This window comes from Carcharhinus amblyrhynchos, chromosome 19, assembly GCF_965287045.1.
Source record: "Carcharhinus amblyrhynchos chromosome 19, sCarAmb.v2.hapA, whole genome shotgun sequence".
NCBI classification, from domain to species: domain Eukaryota; kingdom Metazoa; phylum Chordata; class Chondrichthyes; order Carcharhiniformes; family Carcharhinidae; genus Carcharhinus; species Carcharhinus amblyrhynchos.
The window spans coordinates 17,991,503-18,015,413 of NC_137342.1; the positions used below are offsets into that span (position 1 = coordinate 17,991,503).

At 41.9% G+C, this 23,911-nt stretch overlaps 1 protein-coding gene across 13 annotated transcripts in view; it reads right to left on the reverse strand.

Moving 5' to 3' along the window:
* anks1b (ankyrin repeat and sterile alpha motif domain containing 1B) overlaps window positions 1-23,911 on the reverse strand; it is an 833,073-nt gene that overhangs the window by 297,392 nt on the left and 511,770 nt on the right. For all 13 annotated transcript variants that reach the window (XM_080207323.1, XM_080207312.1, XM_080207322.1 and 10 more), the window contains one exon: window positions 8,373-8,513. In XM_080207323.1, coding sequence (XP_080063449.1) covers window positions 8,373-8,513 — 141 coding nt within the window. The remainder of the gene's footprint in view (window positions 1-8,372; window positions 8,514-23,911) is intronic.

Consider the following 23,911-nt stretch of genomic DNA (forward strand, 5'->3'; position numbering starts at 1 on the left):
GACAGCATCTGTGGAGAGAGAGTACAGCCAACGTTTCAAGTCTGGATGACCCTACAGTCAGCTGATGAAGGCTTATCCAGACTTAAAGTTAACATTTAAAGTTAAAGTTTCGTGGATTAGTGTCGTAAGTAGGCTTAAGTTAACACTGCAATGAAGTTATTGTGAAAATTATCCAGTTGTAACACTCCGGCACCTGCTCAGGTACACTGAAGGAGAAGTTAGCATGGCCAATGCACCTAACCAGCACGTCTTTTGGACTATGGGAGGGAACCAGAGCACTTGGAAGAAACCCATGCAGACACAGGGAGAATGTGCAGCCTCCACACAGACAGCGACCTAAACCGGGAATCGAACCTGGGTCCCTGGCACTGTGAGGCAGCATTGCTATCTAGTGTGCCACCCATAGACTTGAAATGTTGGCTCTACTCTCTGTCCACAGACGCTGACACACTTGCTGAAATTTTCCAGCACTTTCTGTTCTTGCATTCTTTGTTCGCACATGCCACAGACTCTTTGTAGGGGGCATCAAGCATCCAATCAGCCAGAGCCCAGTTACCCTCAACAGTAACCTAGCCCGTTCCTTAGCCTCTCTTGATACTTTTATGCAACTACCCTTGTAACAAAATGCCCCACATTTCTTAAGTATAATGATTACCAGCCATGTTAGTGTTTCATTCAGTCCGCGAAAATCAATATGACAGTTTATGCATTGCATGAAAAGTGTCATGGAGTTGCACAAGTCCAGAGTGTCATTGTTCACAAGGAACTTTGACTACACATCCATTGAAAGGTGATAGCCATACACTACCACTGAACTTATCAGGCACAAAACTTGGTGCAAATGACCATATCAGTTGTCTTAACATGTAAGAACTGCATAATAATTTGTGAATTTTGGTACTAAAAAACACGATACTTGACTTAAACAAAAACACACTGTTTTCTTCAGGGAACCCAAGGTTCAATCTGCTTTAGGGATGAATATCCACTGCTCGATTCAGCCTTATCTTCTTGACTTCACCAGAAATATTTACATGTAATGATGGCAAATGACATTTAGATTATTTATTCCTTGGTAACTCATCTTTGACTAAATTCTGACATGATTGTGAAGTAGCCTAATGGCAGGCATCCATCATTTTACAGCTACTCAAAGAAAACCCCCAAAGTTGCACACATCCAGCGATAAGCTGAAAATGTTGATTCAATGAGGTGTTTGCCAGTTCAACCATTGTAGTCAACAACCACAATATGGGCAGAAAAACATAATCAAAATAAGAAAAGATCAGTGAACTTGTCAAAACTCAGTCTCATCCAGTGCTTTGCTTTATTGATGGTACAAATAATTTATGGACCAATCTTACAAAGATCACAGTTTATGGATTCAACATACACCCTGACTTTTATAGCAACATAAATGTGCTCTCACTGTGTTAAGGAAATAATTAACTTATTCCACACAGAGGTTGACATTATTGACTGGATTTTACTGCTGTACATTAAACTATCTTAAGACTAGCAGCATCTCTTCACCAGATATGTTAATTTTTTTTTGTTGCTGATAACTGCTACTTCAGGTTATGCTCAATCTACTCAGGTCCTCTGATGGAGAATGTAATACACTGGTGTGGGAATCTACAGATCATACTGTGGTTTTTTTTAAACCAAAAATGGACATTAATTTGTCTATTTTATAGTGATAAGTACATTAGGATATTTATTTAGTCTCATTAGTATTTGAATCACCATATGCATCCATCTGAATTATTATGTCTGCATGCATTTCACAACATGATCCTGATTTGTTGCATAAATATTCTTTTGGTTGGTTTATTTCATTGCTCCTCTCCAATGTCTTATATACTTTTCAGGACAGTAACATTCTGATTTGGATGAGAGTGCAGTAACTAACATGATAAAATTTGAAGATATCAAAAAGGCAGCAAGGCAAATAATGAGGAACAATACAGGCATCTCTGGAAGGTTTATGGAACTGGACACATTTGTGACACAGATATATCTAAAATTGGTATATATGTAATAACTAGTCGGGAAACAAGCAAGAGAGGAACATTGTGTAAAATGAAACAACAGTACAACATGCTCATCAGGAAAGTGAATCATAGAATCCTTACAGTGTAGAAGGAGACCAGTTGGCCCATTAAGCTTGTACTGATTGCAATCCCACCCAGGCCCTATTCCTTTAAACCCACACATTTACCCTGCTAGTCCCCCTGACATTATGGGCCCTATTTTACCATTTTGATTCTAAGTGTTGGACAGATTTGAAACTGGGAGTGTTTCAGATCTGACTTTTCGACCCCTTCTCAAGCGTCCCGAAGCGCACTCTACCTAAAAAAATCAGCAATTCCTAATCACATATGGGACTTAACAAGCCCAAAATCCTGCAGCCCCAATTGGCATCTCCAACTGCACATGCGCAGAAAGAAGAATGACAGAATGCGGCTCCCCTACCTCATCCCTCTTGGGCTGGATAACACCTCCCCCTGACCCCCACAGACATTGCCCCAACCCCCACAACATTATTGACGCCCTTATCCCCCCACCCCCTCTGCCACTCAGACCGATCGCAGCCCCTCCCCCCCCCACCAATCTCAGACAGAGTAGCAGCAGACTCCTCCTTCCCCCCCCTCACTCATCACAGGTAGAGTGGCAGCGGACCCTAGCTGCCCCGCTCATTGATCACAGGCAGAGTGGCAGCGGACCCCCCATTCCCCTCACTGATCACAGGTAGAGTGGCAGCGGACCCTAGCTGCCCTGCTCATTGATCACAGGCAGAGTGGCAGCGGACCCCCCATTCCCCTCACTGATCACAGGTAGAGTGGCAGCGGACCCTAGCTGCCCCGCTCATTGATCACAGGCAGAGTGGCAGCGGACCCCCCCATTCCCCTCACTGATCACAGGCAGAGTAGCAGTGGATCCCTCCCACCAACCAATCTCAAGCAGAGAGCCATTGGACACTCGGCACTTACCTTCTCACGAACTGGAGCACCCGAATCAGATTTTTGTAGACCATGTCTGATTCACGCTGAATCTGGATGAGCGAATGCGATGGGAAAGGGGGAAGTGCTGGTAAGGTTGGGCGTGCAGCCCATTAAGTCAATTTAAATGCCTGCACGGTCCTGATCGCCTTGGTAAAGGGGGAACTGGCGCAGAGACAGGCGTGGATTGCACCACCTCAAGCCTGACTTTATCAAGTTTTCATGCCTGAAAATGAGCACAACTTGATGGTAAAATTGGGCCCTAAGGGTCAATTTAACATGGCCAATCAACTTAACCCACATATCTTTGGAGTGATCCTGAGTTCATCTGGATAAACACCATGGGCAGAGATTTTCCAATCCCATGTTGTTTTTCCAGGGCCTGGATGGGATGCTGTTTTGGAATGTCGGTGCCAACTCAATGGGTTAGATGGCCTGTTTGATCAGGCAAGGAAAGGTGGCTGTGAAGCTGGCGAGTTTCACACAGCTTTTCTCATTTGATCCAACACTTTGTGCAATTTTGGGAAAGTAGTCATTTCTAAATATAACAAGGAGTTGAGGAGGAAGCTCCTTACTCTGGGAATGGTTAGAATATGGAACTTGCTGACAGCTGGAGTGTGTGAGGTGAATAGCATTGAAGTGTTTAAGGTGAAGCTGGGTATGTGCATATGGGAGAAAGGAAACATGGCGAAATGAAATAGTGTGGGAGGAAGCTCATGCGAAATATAAATGCTGACACAGGCCAGTTGGGTCAAGCAACTGGCTTCTATATGAAATTCTGTTTAATATTGTGTCGGCTGTAAGACCCAGAGGCAACACCCTCTGTTGTTTCTGCCCCACCCCCTGCCCCCGAGTGAAAGCTAAATTTAAAATGGTTTCCCCAGAAGATATTAAGGTTGAGCTTGGCTTTTGTCACACGTGGAGGACAGCATGAAGACTTGTTCCATTCTTTATTCTGTTGCTTCTGGCAAGCAGTCGCATGGCCAAGAATGGGCAAACAATAATCAATGATGACAGCCAAACTCAAATGCCCATCAGAGGGCAAGAGTTCAAAATCTTGCTTTCAAAATGGGAGTCCTGCAAAGCCATTGAAGCCATGAAAACCACTGTGATTTTGTAACGTGAATAGAGTGACAAGCAATCCTACTAAACCCATCTTTCTTCATACCAGAGCTGTGTTCACTGTCAAATTAAACTGAATGTGGGGTTGGATTTACATGACAAAACATAACTATTATAAATATTTTCCAGGGAATTTAAATGCTATTTTTCCTAATGAACAGCTGGCAAGATTTGATATTAAATTTTCTGTCATGATAGGATGTTAGGATATATATTGAAATTGAAACATTTTATTTATGACTTAATTACTGAAGCCTCAGAATTTAAATGCAAGTTCGACTGGCAGCTATCTTTTCCTTATCTAAAAAAGAATCCCAAAGATATTCCAAACATCAATATCGAGGCTGTGAGAGAATAATGCAAAGGTAATGTGGATGAGCTTTAGCAAGCTTTTTGAAACTTGTTTTGAATTCAGTTTTATCTTCGCAATAATCTTCCAAGAGTTAAAAATTAGCTTGTAAGTAAAGTGTCTGTGTTGCTAATGGTAACTCCTCCTGTACAGATAAAAAAGACACAGAAGCTGCAGAAGAGAATGCTGAGGAAAAAGGATGTCTCCAACTTCCCCGACACACTGTTTGTAAATTAAGGAAACGCAGACCCATGCATTGAAAATACCAATAATCTTTTCTTTCATCATCCAGATGAGACAAAATGGCTTTAAAAATACAATTGCTAATGCACACTTCCTTTTGTGTTTCATTTTAATATGTGCATTTTACATCAATATACAGCAGGGTATCATTAGCTCCTACTGATTAGTCATCTCCTGAATACGTATTAGAGTCTCTTATGTATTCACTGCAGTGTGACTGTGTGGGAGTGATGTTCTTGACATTACTAATGAATCTTTTGCTTGGCAAGTACTTGATGAAAAGGCTAAACGTATTTTAACACCCTAACTGTTATTAGGCATCAGAAATGAAAGAATTGGGCGACCAATTCATTCACCTCAAATTCTGGGCACTGCATGCATTTATTTGACAGCATCTCGCCTCGACCTAAACATGCATCTCCATTGTCTTGTCATCGCTGCCAATCTCATATAGATCTGTAATGTTGATTGTGAAGTAAAATTGGGCAAACATATAAAGACAGAAGGATTTAAATCAATTGAAATGGTTTGAGCAGGCTGTTCTTTCAATTTTAGTGCATATATTCTACTGCGGCATTCAAAGGGTTAAAAAAGATCATCCCATGCTTTTCGCATTTTTATAGACACAATTATTCCTACGTCAGACCTGGAGGTAGTTCAGCTTCACAGTTTGTGTTCATTAACATAATGCTCCATCACTACAAACCTGTATCCTTCTATGCCCATATATGGTGTTTCCTTCCTCACTGCTCTTAGCTTGGTGAACTGTTTCTAACTTCGAACACTGAAGAATTACAATACAAAAGGATATCATGACGTCTGCAGCTCAGCACTGATGCTGTCAAGAATGTCTTTACTGTCTAACAAGTGACTGTGACTAATCAATTATGTATTTATAAAACAACCGAAAAATATATTTTATGCCAATTATACTTGGAAGAAAGTAACGCATGTGAAGAAGAGGAATCCTAAACAACATTTCTTACCTTTTTTTAATGTATATTCAAAGACATGTATTTTTGGGCAAGATAAGCTTGTGGAGGAGATGCCTGAGGTCAGGGCTATTTAATGTGGAGAGCCACGTAGAAGCTACTGACTGAGATGTAGTATTTGAAGTGTAAAGTGCCCAAAAGGACACTCAGATCATACACCGTCAGACCGAGCAGCATTGAAACAGAGTATGTTCATCACTGTATAACCATCCCCAGTTTTCACAGGAGAGCTCATGAATATTGATGACTGACAAGAGAATGAGACTACTCTTGGAAATGTTACTGCAGCAAATTGGAAACGCATTCCAAATTAAACTGTTCAGGCAAGCAATTCATCTGCCCAATTTCTGACTGCAAGGGGAAGCGATTCACAGCGTGCCTTGTCCAGGTTGAGGTGGGTATGAGAAACTTGTTCCACCCGTTTCACCTGCCATTGCCTTCATCTCCAGCACTTATCTTTCTTCTCAATGCTGCTGGAGAGTTCTGCCCACAGCACTACTTTCAGATCACGCTGTACAACAACCTGCTTTTCCTTAATGGCAGGCAGCCTCTTAAAGAGGGAATAAAGATTACTGCTCCAGGAACGCTTATGAAATGAACTCAGTGGCACAGTAATTAGCACTGCTGCCTCATGTGCCAGGGACCCGGGTTCATTTTTAGCCTTAGGTGACTGTCTGTGTGGAGTTTGCATGTTCTCCCCATATCTGCATGGGTTTCCTCCAGGTGCTCCAGTTTTCCCCCACATTCCAAAGACGTGCAGGTTAGGTTAATTGGTCATGCTTAATTCTTCCTTAATGTCCCAAGATGTGTAGATTAGGGAGACTAGCCATGGTAAATGCGTGGGCTTATGGGGATGGGTGGGCCTGAGTAGGATGATTTGATGTAGGCTCGATGGGCTGCATGGCCTCCTTCTGCACTGTAGGGATTCTATGATTCTCTGAACACTTGGGCACACAGAAGAATCCAGACTGATGGGTGTGACACTGAAGGAATTGTTGGTACAGCTGCACAGGGAGGTAGACAGGGTATGGTGGCAGGAGAAACTAAATGACTCTCAGAAGGCAGCATGTGGTCAGGTCAGACAGCTCCCAAAATCTCAGGATCAGAGGAGCTGCCAGCAATGTCACAAGGAATCTAATGACTTCAGGAACTGGCCTCATCCACTGCTCAATGTGCTGTGTCACCAACATTTACCCAGCAACGGTTTCTGGCACTCAGGACTCAGCCTAACCTCCAGATACTCTACCTCAACCATGTCTATCTACCAATGCTGCCAGCCTCACATCCATCTCTTGCTACCATCACTTGCCTCCAGGTATTCGCCCTATGGCAGGCACAGCATTCTGTGCTGCATAACCATTCTGCCTACTCTATTAGTGGGCAAGCTGATGCACACTGGGAGGAAACAGAACAGAACAGGGTAGTGCAGGAGGGATAAGAGTGTCTGTATGTCCTGAGCTCTACAGAGAAATGACTCTCAGCATCACAGGAATGGATGCAACGAGGGCCCACGACATCCAGCAGAACATTCAGGATGACAGGACTCTAGTCTTATACTCCTTCATGCCCTGTTCACCCTCATCCTGATATCTGGCAACATGAGCAGGCTATAAATAGTGTCACTTGCTTCCCAACTCACTCATCCCTTAAACTCAGAACAACTCTCACGTGGAACTCCTGGTTTCTGACATGCAAGAGCTGCTGTCTGCACAACCAAAGGAGCCCAGGCAATGCTGGAGGATCCACAAAGATCTGACATTAGCAGTTGCCACCTCAGACATTGGCAGCACACTTCCCTGGGAGACTGGCACAGAATTGGGATCAGCACATGAAGCACTGGACAGGACTGGGTTGCAAGCAAGCCATGGCTAAAGGGCATGTCATTTGCCAGCTTTCTAGGAGGCAAGGTAGCAGTCAAATACCGGTACAGAGGACCCACATATAGAGCCCAATGGGGTAGGATGCAGGAGAGCAGTAAATGGACATGCAAAGCAAAATGGTGAGTGTACTGTCTAAGAGACACACTCCTCCCACTGTCAAGAAAGATGGAGGAGTCCAACTCTGGTGTAGCACAGGAAATGGCACAGAGCTTGCCATCTCTGTATCCTTTGCTCCACCTCCCTCCCATTCTGCAGACCCAGACGCAATGTCAGGGCGATGCTTTCCCACATGTTTGGACACATACAGTCACACAGCTGTGTATACCGTTCCAAAGATAGATAAAATGATAGAAATAGTGGTTTGGGTCACTGCCTGTCTTGGGGAATCACGATAAGGCTGCTACTCGGGTTGTTTTCACTGGAAGGACAGAGGCTGAGGGGCAACCTGATAGAAGTCTACAAAATTATGAGAGGCACAGATAGAGTCACTTAGTCAGAGGCACTTCAGCAATGTTCAAGGTGAATCTTGGTAAACATATGAACGGAGGGATAGAAACTGCATATTGGCACAGGCTTGGTGGACCAAAGGGCCTGTTCCTGAGCTGTACTGTTCCTTCTTCGTACTTCATGAATGAATTTTGAAATCTTACTGTTTTGAATTCTAAATATCCTCATCTGGTCTGTTACTTTTGAACAAAAAAGTGTTCTTTAATTACCATAGCCATCTATTTAATGGATGTATTTTCCTGCAGTAAAATATTATACAGAAAGTGAAAGTATTAACCTGTGTTAAAATTGGGAAGCCAAGAGGTCGGCAACCATTGCAGGGAGTGAATGCTTCCCAGAGTCTTGCTGGTCCGCAACTTTTCTCTCCTTCTTCCTCGTCTGTCTGTGGCATGTTTATTGGAGGAGACGGACGCTCTCGCTGTTGAGAAGAGAAAAGTAACTAAGGAGTATGTAAAATAAATTATTTTATTATTCACTGTAACAGGTTATTTACCAGCAGCAGAAGATAGTGACAAATCAAGAGGAGCAATTCATCAAAATCAGTTTGTAGCAAAACATTACCATCTTTGCTATTCGATCAGTTATGGAAACAGAACCACTTTCCCGCGGAGCATTTTAACCAAACAAACCAGCATGTTACATTTGATTTGATTTATTATTGTCACAATGTCAAATCAAATCAAATCACAATCATTCATCACCCAATCGATATCCAAATTAAAGGGGTGAATGAAATCTCAGGATATAAACTATATATTTTAACTCTGTAGATCAAATTGCTATCCCAAAGCATTAATGTTACACTGAACTTCATACACACTTGCCTCTATCCTAAATTAGTTCATAAACACAAGGAGGAGAGTCCAGCAGCAGCAAGAAAACTAACAGCTTCCATTTTGCAATGCGCACTGCATGGTTAGCAATGTACATCAGTTTACATCTGCAATGTTTCTCAAAGTAAAGGCTGGGCCCTGATGTTGAGACACATGGTATGGTATCAGGATATGTGGAGAGATATGAATCTTCTGCTCCTTTGCATGACTCTACCACCCCATTATCCTCCCCTCGACTCTACTACCCCATTATCCTCCCTCCCTGACTCTGCCACCCCGTTCACTCCCCCTCCTGACTCCACTACTCCATTATCTACCCCTGCTAGCCATACTACCCCATTATCCTCCCCCCGCCGACTCAACTGCTCCATTATCGACACCTCTTGACTCTACCATCCCATTATCCACCCCCTTCTGACTCTACCACCCCATTGCTTACCCCACATGACTCTACCACCCCATTGCTTACCCCACATGACTCTACCACCCCATTGCTTACCCCACATGACTCTACCACCCCATTGCTTACCCCACATGACTCTACCACCCCATTGCTTACCCCACATGACTCTAACCCACTCCTGAGTCTACAGCCTTTTCTGCATCCTATTTACATTTTGCCATCTCCCAACCTGAACCTGCTGTGAGATTGGAGAAGAACAAAAGGAGGAGACAATAATATTGAAAGCAAGGGGAAAAGATTGAAGAAACAGGGTTTAAAAAGTGGTGCCATGTTGCATCTGGTAAGAATTTTAAAAGATCTTCAGAAATGTCACTGGTACACACATTAATCCAAATTGTCATGGCAACGGAATGATTATACATTAGTTCCAATTTCAGTTGGAAGATCACTCTGGTAACAGCCAGTCCTGTTTTATTTCACTAATGGTGAACAGTTATCTATGTAGCATCACAGAGAAAATAATGAAATTGTTGTGTAACATAGAAATATGCAAAGAATTGTAAACATTTGCATTCGGATGCTAGATCAAGTTTTGAACACAGGAGTAGGCTGTAGGTCAATGCCCATGCTCCAGCTTCAACTCACCTTACCTCCCAACCATTCCTTTCTCCTCCAAGTACATACACTGAAATGCATCTACACCAATCACTCCAGAAGCTTTACCTTCTTATCACCCTTTGAGCAAATACATTTCTCATGAATTCCTGACTGGATGGGTTAATGGTATATCTTATTTTTATGACCTTGAGCTTTGGGATCTTCTAAAAGATCAAGTATTTTGTCTGGGAAGGATTCAGCAGAAGTGCTGTGATGATGTCCTTCAGCACCGAAGGAGTGGCCTATTGTACAATACAGAGGGTCCTGTACTGTCTCCTCTCTCCTCACCTAATGTCAGCCATAAAGCTTCCAAGAAAGTTTCAAAACTTAGTCTCCACTCAGCACCCAAGCACTTTCAAACTTCTCCCAATGATCTCTTCATCCAAAAGAAAATCCCACACCACTGGACATTTACGTAGAAATTTAACTTGAAGTACTTCATGAATACATGGGAAGGCAATGGCCTAGTGGTATCATCACTAGACTACGAATCTAAAAACTCAGCTAATGTTCTGGGGACCAGAATTTGAATTCTGCCACGGCAAATGGTGGAATTTGAATTCAACAGAAAAAATCTGGAATTAAGAATCTACTGATGACCATGAAACCATCGTGAATTGTTGCAAAAATCCATCTGGTTCCTTTAGGAAAGGAAATCTGTCTTCCTTACCTGGTCTGGCCTACATATGACTCCAGAGCCACAGCAATGTGGTTGACTCTCAACAGTCTTTGGGCAATAAATACTGGCCAGCCAGTGACACCCATGGCCCACGAATGAATAAAACAGAAGTTCTCTAATATTGAAGTTCTGTGGAGTGGGAAAGAATGCTGCCATAATCTCCTGATGGAAATATTTACCCATGGTCTTTAGCCAACCATTTCTAGAGACAGTGCTCATCACTAGCGAGATTGCAAAAGAATATTTCTGATGAAAAACCTGTAAAGTAATTGAATGGCAACTTTTTTAATTGGGTTTCCCTAAAAGCAACATCACCATTTCAATCCACCAACAGGATTTGGAGAATTTAAATATACTAATTACAGGAGCTGAAATCTAATTTAACTTGTAACTATATGCCTTTAACTTTACCCTTTCTTTCTGAAGCAAAAGCTCAGATATTTTGTTTCAGTGGAAACTTTTAGCCCTCCTGGAACATGTGGGGAAAATGTTAGGTTCTGAATTTATGTCGGTAATTATAATGTGATAGTCCGTGAAGTAGAATGATGACCATGACTCATAGATAATATCAAAGAAACATGAGCAAATATAAATTTCCCAGATAATAGCCAACTGCATAACACCGAGCGGAGGTGGAAAACTGAATTACATGTTATGTACAGCGTTACAGATACAAGTTTATAAGATTGTTTGGGATTGTCTCTTTAATTTTAATTGTCTCCACGCTTTAGGGGAGGCAATGGCCTCATAGTATTATCGCTAGACTATTAATCCGGAAACTCAGTGAATATTCTGAGGGTTCGAATCCCACCACAGCACATGGTGGAATTTGAATTCAATAAGAAATATCTAGAATTAAGAATCTACTGATGACCATGAAACCGTTGTCAATTGTCAGAAAAAACCCATCTGGTTCACCAATGTCCTTCGGGGAAGGAAATCTACCGTCCTTACCTGGTCTGGCCTCCATGTGACTCCAGAGCCACAGTAATGTGGCTGATTCTCAACTGGCCTCTGAGATGGCCTAGCAAGCCATTCAGTATCAAGGGCAACGAGGGATGGGCAATAAATGCTGGCCAGGCAGCAATGCCCATATCCCAACTGACTTCTGCCTGCTAACAATTCTGGATTATCTTGGTTGCCATGGAAATAAGAGGAGTTCAGGTCCAGAGACCTGCAGAAGAAGTGCAAGAACTTCAACCTGTGAATAATGCATGCATCAGTGTTGACCTGGAATGCTCTGCTAGATCTGGATTTCTGTCATTGAGTGGCTAGTGGGGGATTAGAAAAATTCACAGCCGACCCACCTCGAGAGAAAGTGCCCACAAAGGCATGATCTTCATTGCAGGGTGGAGGGGTGTTGGGGGGGGGGGCGGTAGGTGAATCATTGAATTCCTATAGTGCAGAAGGAGACCATTCGGCCCATTGAGTCTGCATCAACCACAATCCCACCCAGGTCCTATTCCCATAATCCATATATTTCCCCAGCTAATCTCCTGACACTAGGGCCAATTTATCATGGCCAATCAACCTAACCCACACATCTTTGGAGTGTGGGAGGAAACCAGAGCACCTGGAGAAAACCCTCACAGATACAGGGAGAATGTGCAAACTCCATACAGACAGTGACTCAAGGCTGGAATTGAACCCGCATGCCTGGCGCTGTGAGGCAGCAGTGCTAACCACTGTGCCATGGTGCTGCCTGTGTAACAGATAATAAAATGATAGGCATCATTACTTCCTCAAAGAACTTTTTGTTAACTGCCCCCTCCAATCCCTTTTGCTGAGCACAAAGTCCAATAAATTTGGCAATGGAGTCAAAGCATTTCTTACAGCAGCATCTGCAAAACGAGGCAAGATGCTTAAAAAGGACCAAACTATTGGGTTCTGAGTGCAACCTTTCACGCATTATGGGTCAACGTCTGTTTCACCTGGTCATTTTTCCACTTGTTTCAGTTCTTAAGGCAGCATCTGCTCTCACTTCTGGCATTCAGCAGTTTGTAATGCTCAAGTGTTATCTTAAATTTACATTCAAGTAATTTTGGTTGTTTCATCTCCTTGATTGTAATATGCAGTAAAGCAGCATTCAAATATCTTGGCTGCCAGAAATCCAATTTAATAATTATGAAATTATATAACTTGCCAAAATTTTTCATTCACAACAACATTCATTCAGAGTTTTGTGATTATATTTATGGATAGATAGGTTACTTGATGACCAGTGCAGACATGATAGGCCAAAGGGCCACTTTCTGTGATGTAAAACTCTATAGGCAGGATTTTCCCGTACTCCTCGCAGGAATTGTAATGGGAGGGGCAGACCACGCAAAGGTTTTTTGATCTCAGGTGGGAATTTCCAGCCTTGGGGCGAGCGTGGATGGAAAATCCCACCCCATGACTCTATAATACGTAGTTGCTTACGTTTGAGATAACTTTTAAGCATGCACACCTTCAATTCTTCCACAGCTGAAAATATATTCAGGAAGTGGTTAATAAAAACGTTCAACATAAAATCTCCATGGTCAAATGGACATTCTTGGCACAGTAAACACTAAGAACATTGATTGGGCTGTACCTTACTTCTTGTTTGAATATAATGTTAATGCACAATACTGACACACAAAAAAACCCATTTAGGAAGCACACATAGGTCAAAATAATGATTGTTTGGTCTTCAATTGACACATTTTTATCTGCAGCTCCCTTTTGATGCCTTTTTCACTTCCTAAACAGTGTTGTAGCACACTCTATAATCTCTTGCTTGGGACTAAACCCAGAATGTATACTTAGTCATATCCTTCATCAGGTTTTTCCCTTGCCTCAGTTAGCACCTAGAAAACAGGGACAATGATAACCAATTTTGCAGCACTACATCTGATCCCCAGGGAGACTTGAAAAACATCTCCGGCGTGATTTTCCAGCCACGCTCGCCCTGAAACCAGAAAATTCCACCCAGGTTCAACAAATCTTTTCATGATCCACCCCACACCCTCTTCAATTGCTGTGGCGGGTGAGACGGTAAAATTTGTCCTCTCATGCCACAGTGGGTGTGGATGACTTTTTAGCTCTTTGGCTGCCTGAAACATGCAATTGGCCCCATCTTTAACAAATCTAACACTGCTGCAAGTATTTGCCCTATTCTGAGCAGCTTGTTTCACTCAACTAGGATCGCGCTAAGCCTTGGACAGAAGAGTTGAATTCCAGAGCTGAGGAATAATTGACCCTATCAGCAGGGTTCTATTTGATTGAGTGCAACATCATGAAACCCTGGCAAAATTGAACTCATTGGATATCAGCTGAAACTCTTTACAGTTTGAAGTCACACCCCGGACAGAAAAAAAGATGGTTGTGGTTGTTACAGGCCTAGCATCTCAGCCCCAGCAGCAGCTCCTCGGATACAGTCCTAGACCCAGCCACCTTCAGCTTGTTGCGTCAGTGTACCTTTAAGAAAATTTTTTTAATATCATGTTCTCTGCAGCTATAAGCAGTTTTGGTTTCATTGCTGCTGGTCCATCTGCCAGAAGTCCTTATATTGCTCCTTAAGTGGCTTAAATAGGATTTGTTTATTTTTACTTTGGAATCTTTTATGACTCTATATTGTTAGGAGGAAGGTCATGTGTTTTGAATAATTTATTTTCCCTAGTGAATTTAAGGTTTCATTTTCTGTTTTGGTTGGCAGCAGTTAGTTTAGAAGGGAGTGGACATCAGATTGAAAGCAGTGTCTCTCTCTCTCTGTCTCACTCTCCCTGGTTTTGGAAATTCTGCTGGTTAACTGAAAGCAAAGCATCTTGCCTTCCTAGAATGGAAAGTCTGCTGTTAGTGGCATGTCTAGAGAATCTCCTGATGTTCTGGGAAGCTGTTCTGACTTCAAACTGTTCTGGGTGTGTCCAGAGGGCTGCTAGAAGCTACAAGCTGAGAAGTCAGGGTTTCAATTCTCCAACCAAAGGATTCAGTTCCAGTATCATGTGAGCATTAGGCTTTGCTGTGTTAAATGTGTGGAAAGGGTTTATTGTCTATGGGAAGTTTTGTTTGATTGGACATCTTAGATATATTTGTTAAGGGTTATGCATTATCATGGCTGTTTTGTTTTTGTTTGTAATTGATAAAAATAATTGCTAATTTTCTTTCTATACATATTAACTATATTCTTAAAGAAACTTTGCTTGATAAAAGCTCCCTGGTGGGTCATTTGAATCATACCTGAGGTGAAACGTATCATGCTTATCCCAGCCAAATTCAAAGTGCAAAACTTAGGATCCAGGAGGGTTTGGAGTTTCTGACCTGAACAATAACAAGCTGCTTCATTAATGGCCTCCACTCCATTATAAGGTGGGGATCTTTGCTGATGGTTACACAATGGGGGCAATATTCCCATCCCGCCCACCATGAGGATTGTAGTGCGCAGGGAGTGGACCACATAAAGCTCCATTGACCTCGAGTGGGATTTTCCGGTTTCGGGGCGAGCGCAGCTAGATGATCCTGCCCAATGTTCCGTTCCATTTGCAACTCCTTAGAAATATGAAGAGTCTGTTTGTCTGCAGCAAAACCTGGGACAATATTCTGTCTTAGGATGATTGATAAACACAAGTACCAGGCAATGTCAATCTCCATCAAGAGAGAATCTCCCCTTGCCACCCAATGGCATTACAATCACCAATTCTCCCATCTCAACATCCTGGGGGTTACTATTGACCAGACATTCCACTGAACGAGTTCTATAAATACCATGTATAAAAGAACTGGTCAGGGGCTGGGAATTCTGCAGTGAGTAATTTGTTCCTGACAGCCTCGTCTTCCGCCACCCCCAACATCTCAAAAGCCTGTTCACCACTAATCAGGCACGTCGGGACTGTAATGAAATACTCTCCATACACATTGGGTGGGTGCAGCCCCAAAAACACTCAAGAAACTCAACACCATCCAGGACAAAGCAGCCCACCAGATTGGCATACCATCCACCATGTTAAGTAGCCACTCTCTGCACCACCGACACACAATGGCAGCAGCATGTACTGTGTATAAGATGCAGTGTAACAATTCGCTAAGCCTCCTTTGACAGAACCTTCCAAAGCCATGGCCCCTGCACCTAGAAAGATAAGGGGAGCGGGTGCATGGGAACACCATCATCTGCAAGTTCCCAGAGAAGTCACACATCATCCTTACTATCACTGGACCAAAATCCTGAAACTCTAACACCACTGTGGGTGACTGCAGTGATTAAGTGGCTGGTTCAACATCAAGGCCTTGTAGCAAGTAGGGATGAATAATCAATACTGACCTTGCCAGCGACACATACATCCCAAAAATGAATTTAAAAAAGGCTGTCTCCAAAATGATAATTTTGCATTTTAAAAATGCTTTTGCCTAGATCCAGGAGACACAGGATTGTTGCTCCTGGCTCCATAGTACTCATGAGGCATGATAGGCAACATGCCCTCCCCTCTACCCACCCTAGCAAGGACAGTTGCCTCAACTTCATGTGCTGAAATGGGCAAATGTCCATAGTTCACCAAAGTTATTGAAGTGGGCCACAAGTCAATAAGAATGAGCCCAAGCAAATTTCTACCCCAAGTGACACTTACAAAGGGACTTAAAAACTGATGTGGGTAAGTGTTATTGTACAGAATTATAACCTCAATTGAAATGACCTGTTCTGCTCTCCTAGCAACAGCATGTCTAGTTAAGATAACGTAACACTATTTCTAAAGAGAGAAATTTGAATGAATCAATATAGTTTAAGAGATTGTTAAATTAATTTTAATATGCAGCTAGATGTGATTTGAAGCCATAGCTGGCTCTAATTAATAAAATTTACATCCTAATTAAATAAAATGATCCTGTAATGGTAAAGCACGTTCGTGATTAGTTACAAAATGTGTAATGCCTTTATCATTTTTGGAAGAAGGTATTACATTTTGCCAAATGTCAGTAAAAACAGGCTCTACTATGCTGCAGGTTTTGTAGATGCTGCACAGAATTAAAATCCTTTGTTTGGAAAAGACAGTATTTTTGAACCAGCTGGAATCATTTCCAGTTATTGGGGGTGATCTGTTTCACAAGAATCATAACTAATTTACAGCGTGTATTAAAAGCATGCCACATTTATTGGATTGCAATTTATTTCGATCTCAAGGAAATTGGCTGCTGCTTCAAGAAGGTGGATTTACTTTAAGTCTTGTCTTCCTGTTTAATTCACGTTGCCTTGGTATCTGCTAAAAGGAACTAATATTCTTTAAGACTAATGATTGAGAAGAGTTTATAATATCTTTTAATTCCGCAGCAGGCAGACTGTATAATGGTCGGATCCAATCAATGCTGAAGATAGAAAAACGCAGGCAAGGGTAGCAATGTAAAGTATCAGGCTTCTTACTAGCTTTTGAAAATGCTTTTTTGGCATGTCGGAGGATCACCGGTCTAATCCCTGAGATGGCGTATCAGGAGAGATTTGGGAACTTGCTCTTATTCTCCAGAGTTTCGAAGAACGAGAGGTGATGTCACTGAAACTTGCAAAATTCTTACAGGGCATGACAAGGTGAATGTAGATAGAATATTTCTCCTTGTCAATGAGTCTAGAATTAGGGACACAGTCTCAGATTCAGAGATAGGCCATCTAAGATTGAGATGAGGAGAAATTTCTTCACTCAGAGGGTAAAGAAATTCCATTCCCCAGAGGGTTGTGCAGGCTCAGTCACTGAGCATGTTCCAGACAGAAACTGATAGATTTCTGGATACTGGTGACGTCAAATGATGTGGAGATAACGCAGGAAAATAGCGTTAAAGTAGATGATCAACCATGATCTAAATGGATGGCAGAGCAGGCTTGATGGGCTGAATGGCCTACACCTTTTCCTATGTATTGTGAACAGCGGAGACTGACAACGGCGAGTGACGTAGCATGTGAACCATTGTCAGAATATTTTTGCCAGGTTACACCATGATTGCATTACAGACAGATTTAGTGGGGCAGGTTTTCAACTTTGCCTGCAATTGGGAAACTGCACCCAAAATGCACCGATTAGAGATTGCAGTTCAAGCATCTGATAAAATTATTTTGCATAATCAAACATTAAATCTATAATGCACCAGCACATCCAACAGAACAACACACTGAAACTAGCAGGAGTAGGCCATTTGGCCCTTTGAGCCTGCTCCACCATTCAACATGATCATGTCTGATCCTCTATCTCAATGCCACATTCGCGCTTTTTCCACATACTTTTTGATGCCATTAAATTGTAAAACAAAATCTCTTTCTTGAATACATTGAGTCTTGGCCTCCATGGTCTTCTGTGGTATATCCCATAGGTTCACTTTGCTTTGACTGAAGACTTCAGTTCTAGATGGTCAACCACATATTCTGAGATTGTCTCCCCAGACCTGATTTCTCCAACCAGGGAAAACATCCTCCCTGCATTGAGTCTCTGCAGCCCTTATAGATTTTTATACATTTTAATCAGATCTAGACAATATAGACCCAGCCAAACCAATCTCTCCTCGTAGGATTATCGTCCCACCCAGTATCAGTCTAGTGAACTGTATGCCCTCTGTGGCAAGTATATCCAGCACAATTTTCTTTATAATACTGATCTCATTTACTTCCGCTCTCTAACTAGACCCTTCATTCCCTCACATTTCTGGGAGGTTTTTTGAGCTGTGTTTGGTGAAGCCAGAGCAAAAATATGTGGTCAATTCTTTTGCCATTTCTTTGTTCCCATTATAATTTCCCTGGTTTCTGACTGTAAGGGACTAACATTAGTGTTCAATAATCTTTTTCTCCACATATTTATAGAAGCCATTACTGTCAGCTTCTAGATCCCTGCAATTTTACTCTGAAACTCTATTTTCCCCCTCTTATTCAAATTATTTGGCCTCTTTAGCTGAATTCAAAAATGCTCTCAATCCTCAGGCTCGCTGCTTTTTTTGGCAATGTTAAATGTAATAGAATGTAATTTATTTGCTTATTTATTTTTCTTTCCATTACACAGATTTCCTGGATGTATTTAAGAGCACAAACCTGGTACAATTTTCTTAATAAAGCTTAAAAAGGGTTTCAATCCCAGAAATCACCATTTTGAGCAAGAGTGACGTGCAAATACCAGCGTTGGACAGGGGTGGGCATAGCAAGAAGTCTTACAACACCAGGTTAAATTCCAACAGGTTTACGTGATATCATGAGCTTTCAGAGCGCTGCTCCTTCCTCAGGGCTCACCCGATGAAGGAGCTGCGCTCTGAAAGCTCATGGTACCAAATAAACCCATTGGACTTAAACCTGGTGTTGTGAGACCTCTTGTTGAGTAAGAGTGCTCAGTCCCTCGCCTGCGACTCACCAGATTTAAAAGTACAATGAACTATGCAGTACAACAGTCAGTTTCTCAGGAAATTAAATATTTTTAATAAAAAAAATGTTTAAAATGCCTCTTGGTGCCCAAGAGATTAAGGCTGGAATGTTAACATCGTTCGCGCCAGCGGGATTTTCCCATCCTGCTTCAGTGAACGGAGATTTGTCTGGATGCCAAATTCTCCGACCTCACTGCAGTGGGACCCTGGTGTGAACGGGCAGTAAGATCGCACACTGAGAAAGTACAATTTAAAATGGCTTCCTGGACAGACATAATCAGCAGAATCATGGCCAGTCTTGTAGGCGGGGTCTGATTTGGGTGAACTGAACTTTGAACTAGTGCAGCAGAATGTGAATTTAAGTGGAGTAGGGCAAATCTGAGAGTTAAAATGCCCCATGTCAGCCAATTCTGCCCAGATTGTTCTTATATCATTATTGGAAACAAGCAGACATTTTAACTGCTGCTTGTGTGGAGAAAATAGTTTCATGCTGCAAGGCAAGTATCCTTTATCCAAAATCTTCAGGGCTGATCACATTTCATTTTTCAGGTATTTTCCATTTTCAGATCAGATATATATACAGTAGGCCTCACCCCACTGACATTGTAATAGCCCAAGTCAGGACAGCACGGTGGCAAAGTGGTTAGCCCTGCTGCTTCACAGTGCCAGGGATCTGGGTTCGATTCCAGCCTTGGGTGACTGTGTGTGGAGTTTGCACACTCTCCCCGTATCAGTGTGGGTTTCCTCTGGGTGCTCCGGTTTCCTACCGCACTCCAAGGATGCGCAGGTTAGGTGTATTGGCCATGCTAAATTGTCCCTTAGTGTCCCAAGATGTGTAGGTTAGGGGGATTTGAGGATAAATACATGGATAGGGCAGGGGTGAGCCTGGGTAAGACACTCTGGTCAAAGAATCTGTGCAGACTTGATGGGCTAAATGGCTTCCCTCTGCACTGTAGGAATTCTATGAAGTCTAAACCAGCTATAGTCTAGATTGATTCTCGACTTGCCAACTCCCACACACCCTACTTCTTAGCTGCTAACATTTATTGCACCTGTAAAACAATATTACTTTATTAAAATATAAAGTAACTGCATAGTCATTCAAAAAAAAAGTGGTTTTTGGATGCACTGATAAAGGAGTATTTAAGCTTCAGTCATAAATGAATAATTTTGCTCCAACTTGCTAGAAAACTTATTTTGTGAATCATACAAAACAACACACAAAAATAAAACTTTTTTGTGGTTTAGCATTCAAAAGAGGCCTTTAACTAAACAATTATTAATCACAGTGTGGTTTAGTATTCGGATATCACACAGGAATAATGTGTAACACCCATTTCTAAATTCTTTGCACTGATTGGGACAAATTAGGTCACCACCAGCAATTAATATTATCTGGGTTTAAAAAGATGTCTGATCAACACAATAGGTACAAGAACTTTTCATAACTGTCCTGGATCCCCAATGAGTTCCATAGTTTTTGACACTTTATACATCACGCGTAAACTTAAATATTTAAATGGTTCAAAATAACTTGAAAGTTGTGAGATATCAAACAATTAAAAGGGGAAAAGGCATGATAAGGTTCGGATCATAGCAGGTGGTGATCAGGGCTGGTATTCTCTGAGTGGCGAGATCAAACAGACCGACAGGCTTTCTTCATCCAAACCTGTCTAGTGAATTTGTGATCCCTCACTTTCATTTGATCAAACAAAATAGCTATTTGATGCTTTCCGCTGATATATTCTTTTCCTAATAATGACTTGGCACTCCTAGCAAGGGCCACATTCAAGGGGAACCTGGATAACAAATTTGATCAATTTCTGACCTGTACAATTCTTCTTCTAATAAGGCACAAACATCACCCAAGCTAAATTGGTTGCACTGACCTCCATGCTCTTGCAAAGGATGCACTCCTGATATACTGCACTGTATACTAGAAGCATTACATCATAAAAATTTATAGTTTTCAGCATTCAGTGGAAGAATCTTATTTCCCCCTAGATAGCAATTCAAGCAAGTACTTCAGCAATTAGATTGCAGATCAAAAACTACACTCATGAATTAATAAGATATACAAAAGAGTGCAGAGGGCCATGCAGCTACACAGAATGATCACATTTGAGTTACCCCAAATCTAACTTATCATGTTTTTCAAGGAGTTAAGCATGGGTTTTAGAGACGTCCGTTTTCCAATTCGTTTTCTGGAGAGAGAACTGTTAACTCTTTACTTTCAGAAACAGAAATATGTTGGGGAACTATTGATGTGAGGTGACTATCTCAGTGGGCATAATAAAGTAGGGAAGTTTAACCTTCAAAGTATATTTCTTAGTGTCACAAGTAGGCTTACATTAACACTGCAATGAAGCTACAGTGAAAATCCCCCAGTCACCACACTCAGGCGCCTGTTCAGGTACACTAAGCGAGAATTTAGCATGGCCAATGCACCTAACCAACACGTGTTTTGGACTGTGGAAGGAAACCAGAGCATCAGGAGTAAACCCACGCAGACCTGGGGAGAACGTGAAAAACTCTGCAAGACAGCAACCCAAGCCAGAAATTAAACCCAGGTCCCTGGTGCTGTGAAGCAATAACGCTAACCACTGTGTCACCCTGACTTGGCTGGGTCAAAATCCTGGAACTCCCTCCCTAACAGCATGGTGGGTATACCTGCACAACATGGACTTCAGTGGTTCAAGGAAGCAGTTCACTATCACCGTCTCAAGGGCAATCAGAGATGGGCAATAAATGTTGGCCTAGTCAATGAGTAAAAAACATCATCCTCAAATGGATGCCAGCCCTAATGGCAGCTGTTAATTGACCTCTGCTAGAAAGATGGCGCCCCAGAGTCCTCCTCCGCTCCCCCGCCCCCGAGTTAGGTTGGCTCCTGTTTCTTGCTCTGGCAATTTTCCTTTGGGAAAATTCAGCCCAGACAGCACCAATTCATATCCATCACATCACTGTTTGTGTCATACTGGCAAATAAAAACCTCATAAAAGCATCAACTTGATGATGACTTTGTCTACGGATAATGCGATGGATCAGAGCAGATATGCAAATTTGACCAACATTCGCAACTGTTATAACTGCTGGAAAAGGGTGGGGTGAGAGTCTGGTGTTAGCAACAATCAAAGGCAGAAAGTTCAGCAAGGAACAGAGCGGGTCGGAGACAGACTGGATGGGTGTATACATGGAGATAGAGAGGAACGACAGCGCCATGCAGATTTGAAATGAACAGAGAGCCCCTCATGACTAATTATGGATGGAATGATGTCAGAATAAACTTTGCATTGTTTCAATTTTACATCATTGATTCATTTATGTAAAATATCGAAATATCTATATTTCTCGCAAATTGGGAAAAGTATTCAGAACTAATCATTACACTCCTTACAATAAAAGGTAGATTTTTAGAAAAACTAGAATTTGTTTTCACCACGCTAAGCTATTACAAGTGCACTCATTTAAATTTGATCACATATTATACTGAGTGGCATGCATTCAAATAAAAAGATAACATTTTTGATGTGATTGGACCTTTTGGGGTTAAATAAAATGCAGGAATTAGATTTAATAGCAGCAACGCCGTGTCCCCAAAACACTGTTTCAATCGCTTCTGTTAGCCGTGCTAATTGGGTACCTTCTTGAGATAATTGACTGCCAGAAGATTTGGGTTTGTCATCCTGCATTATGAGACAATTTGTAGTTGTGGAATTAACATTGCAGAAACATCCACTTGCATTACAATCAGAATGGATTTAGTGTGACCTAAAGGTATAACACATTCAGCTCGGAGTAACATATATCATAGAGAACAAGTGAGGTAATTAAAACCAAAAAAAAAATCACAACATCTCAAGCAGCTCCAAGATATCGTCACCTAAAAATTGTTGCTAGCATGTTAGCTTTACATGGGTTAATTGTGATTTAGAGATAGCTTGTGGGAATAAAGTCTGTTGATTTACATGACAGGACTGGTCACAATCTGATGGCTAAAAGCAGCCAACATCAATCAGCTGTTAAATGTGGCCGAGCCACTTGCAAGGGCCATCACAATGCAATGTCCAAGGAGTCAAGGACCACTTGCCCTCCACCCATCGCCTCCCTCTGGTAGCTTGTTGACATAGCAGTAGAGTTGACCACAACGGGAAATGGCTGGTTAAGCATATGTAACAACTGAGACAGGAAATGGAAGCTGACCAAGCAAAACCTAGAAAGCTGACAGAATAGCTGTGATCAGAAACCTGTGGCTTATGAGGAAAAGGAGTTTTGCCATGAAACAAAAGGTATACCAAGTATTCCTGGAGGTTTTGTGGTGTGGTCTCTGAGTCAGAAGCTCTAGCCTCAAATCCCACCTCAGGACTTGAGCTCATAACATGGTCAAACAGACTGAGTGTCAACTTGCAAATTCTTACAAGGCGCCAATTGCTGGCAGCAAGAGCAGGACAGACTCTTGATCAGCCATGTTTGATGTGGAGTGACGTTTCTCAAGCTATAAGCCTCTGGTGACAAGCTAGCAACTGTTCCAGCAATTACTAACTTTGGAAACTGATGAAAGTTTGCCTTAGTTCACCCTAAGGTAGAGAATTGGAATATCCAATATTCCTTCATTTGTTCTTCTAATTCTAAAACAAAGGTATATTGAAATCTGACAGCGAACTATGGAAGCACAAAATTGGTAGTGTTCTTGGAAGGATGTCCAGGGTATACTTCCCTGGAAATCTTTTATATTAAAATTATATATTCTGCTTAATGATTACCTGCTTCAGAATGGAAATATTTTTTAACCTTAAACAAGAAGGAAAAGCCAGGCCACATTTGGACTTTTGAAAGACCAACCAGGCTCAAAAATTATTAGCTTTAGAAGAGAGTTAGAACATATTAACGATGTTGCTAGATTAATAACA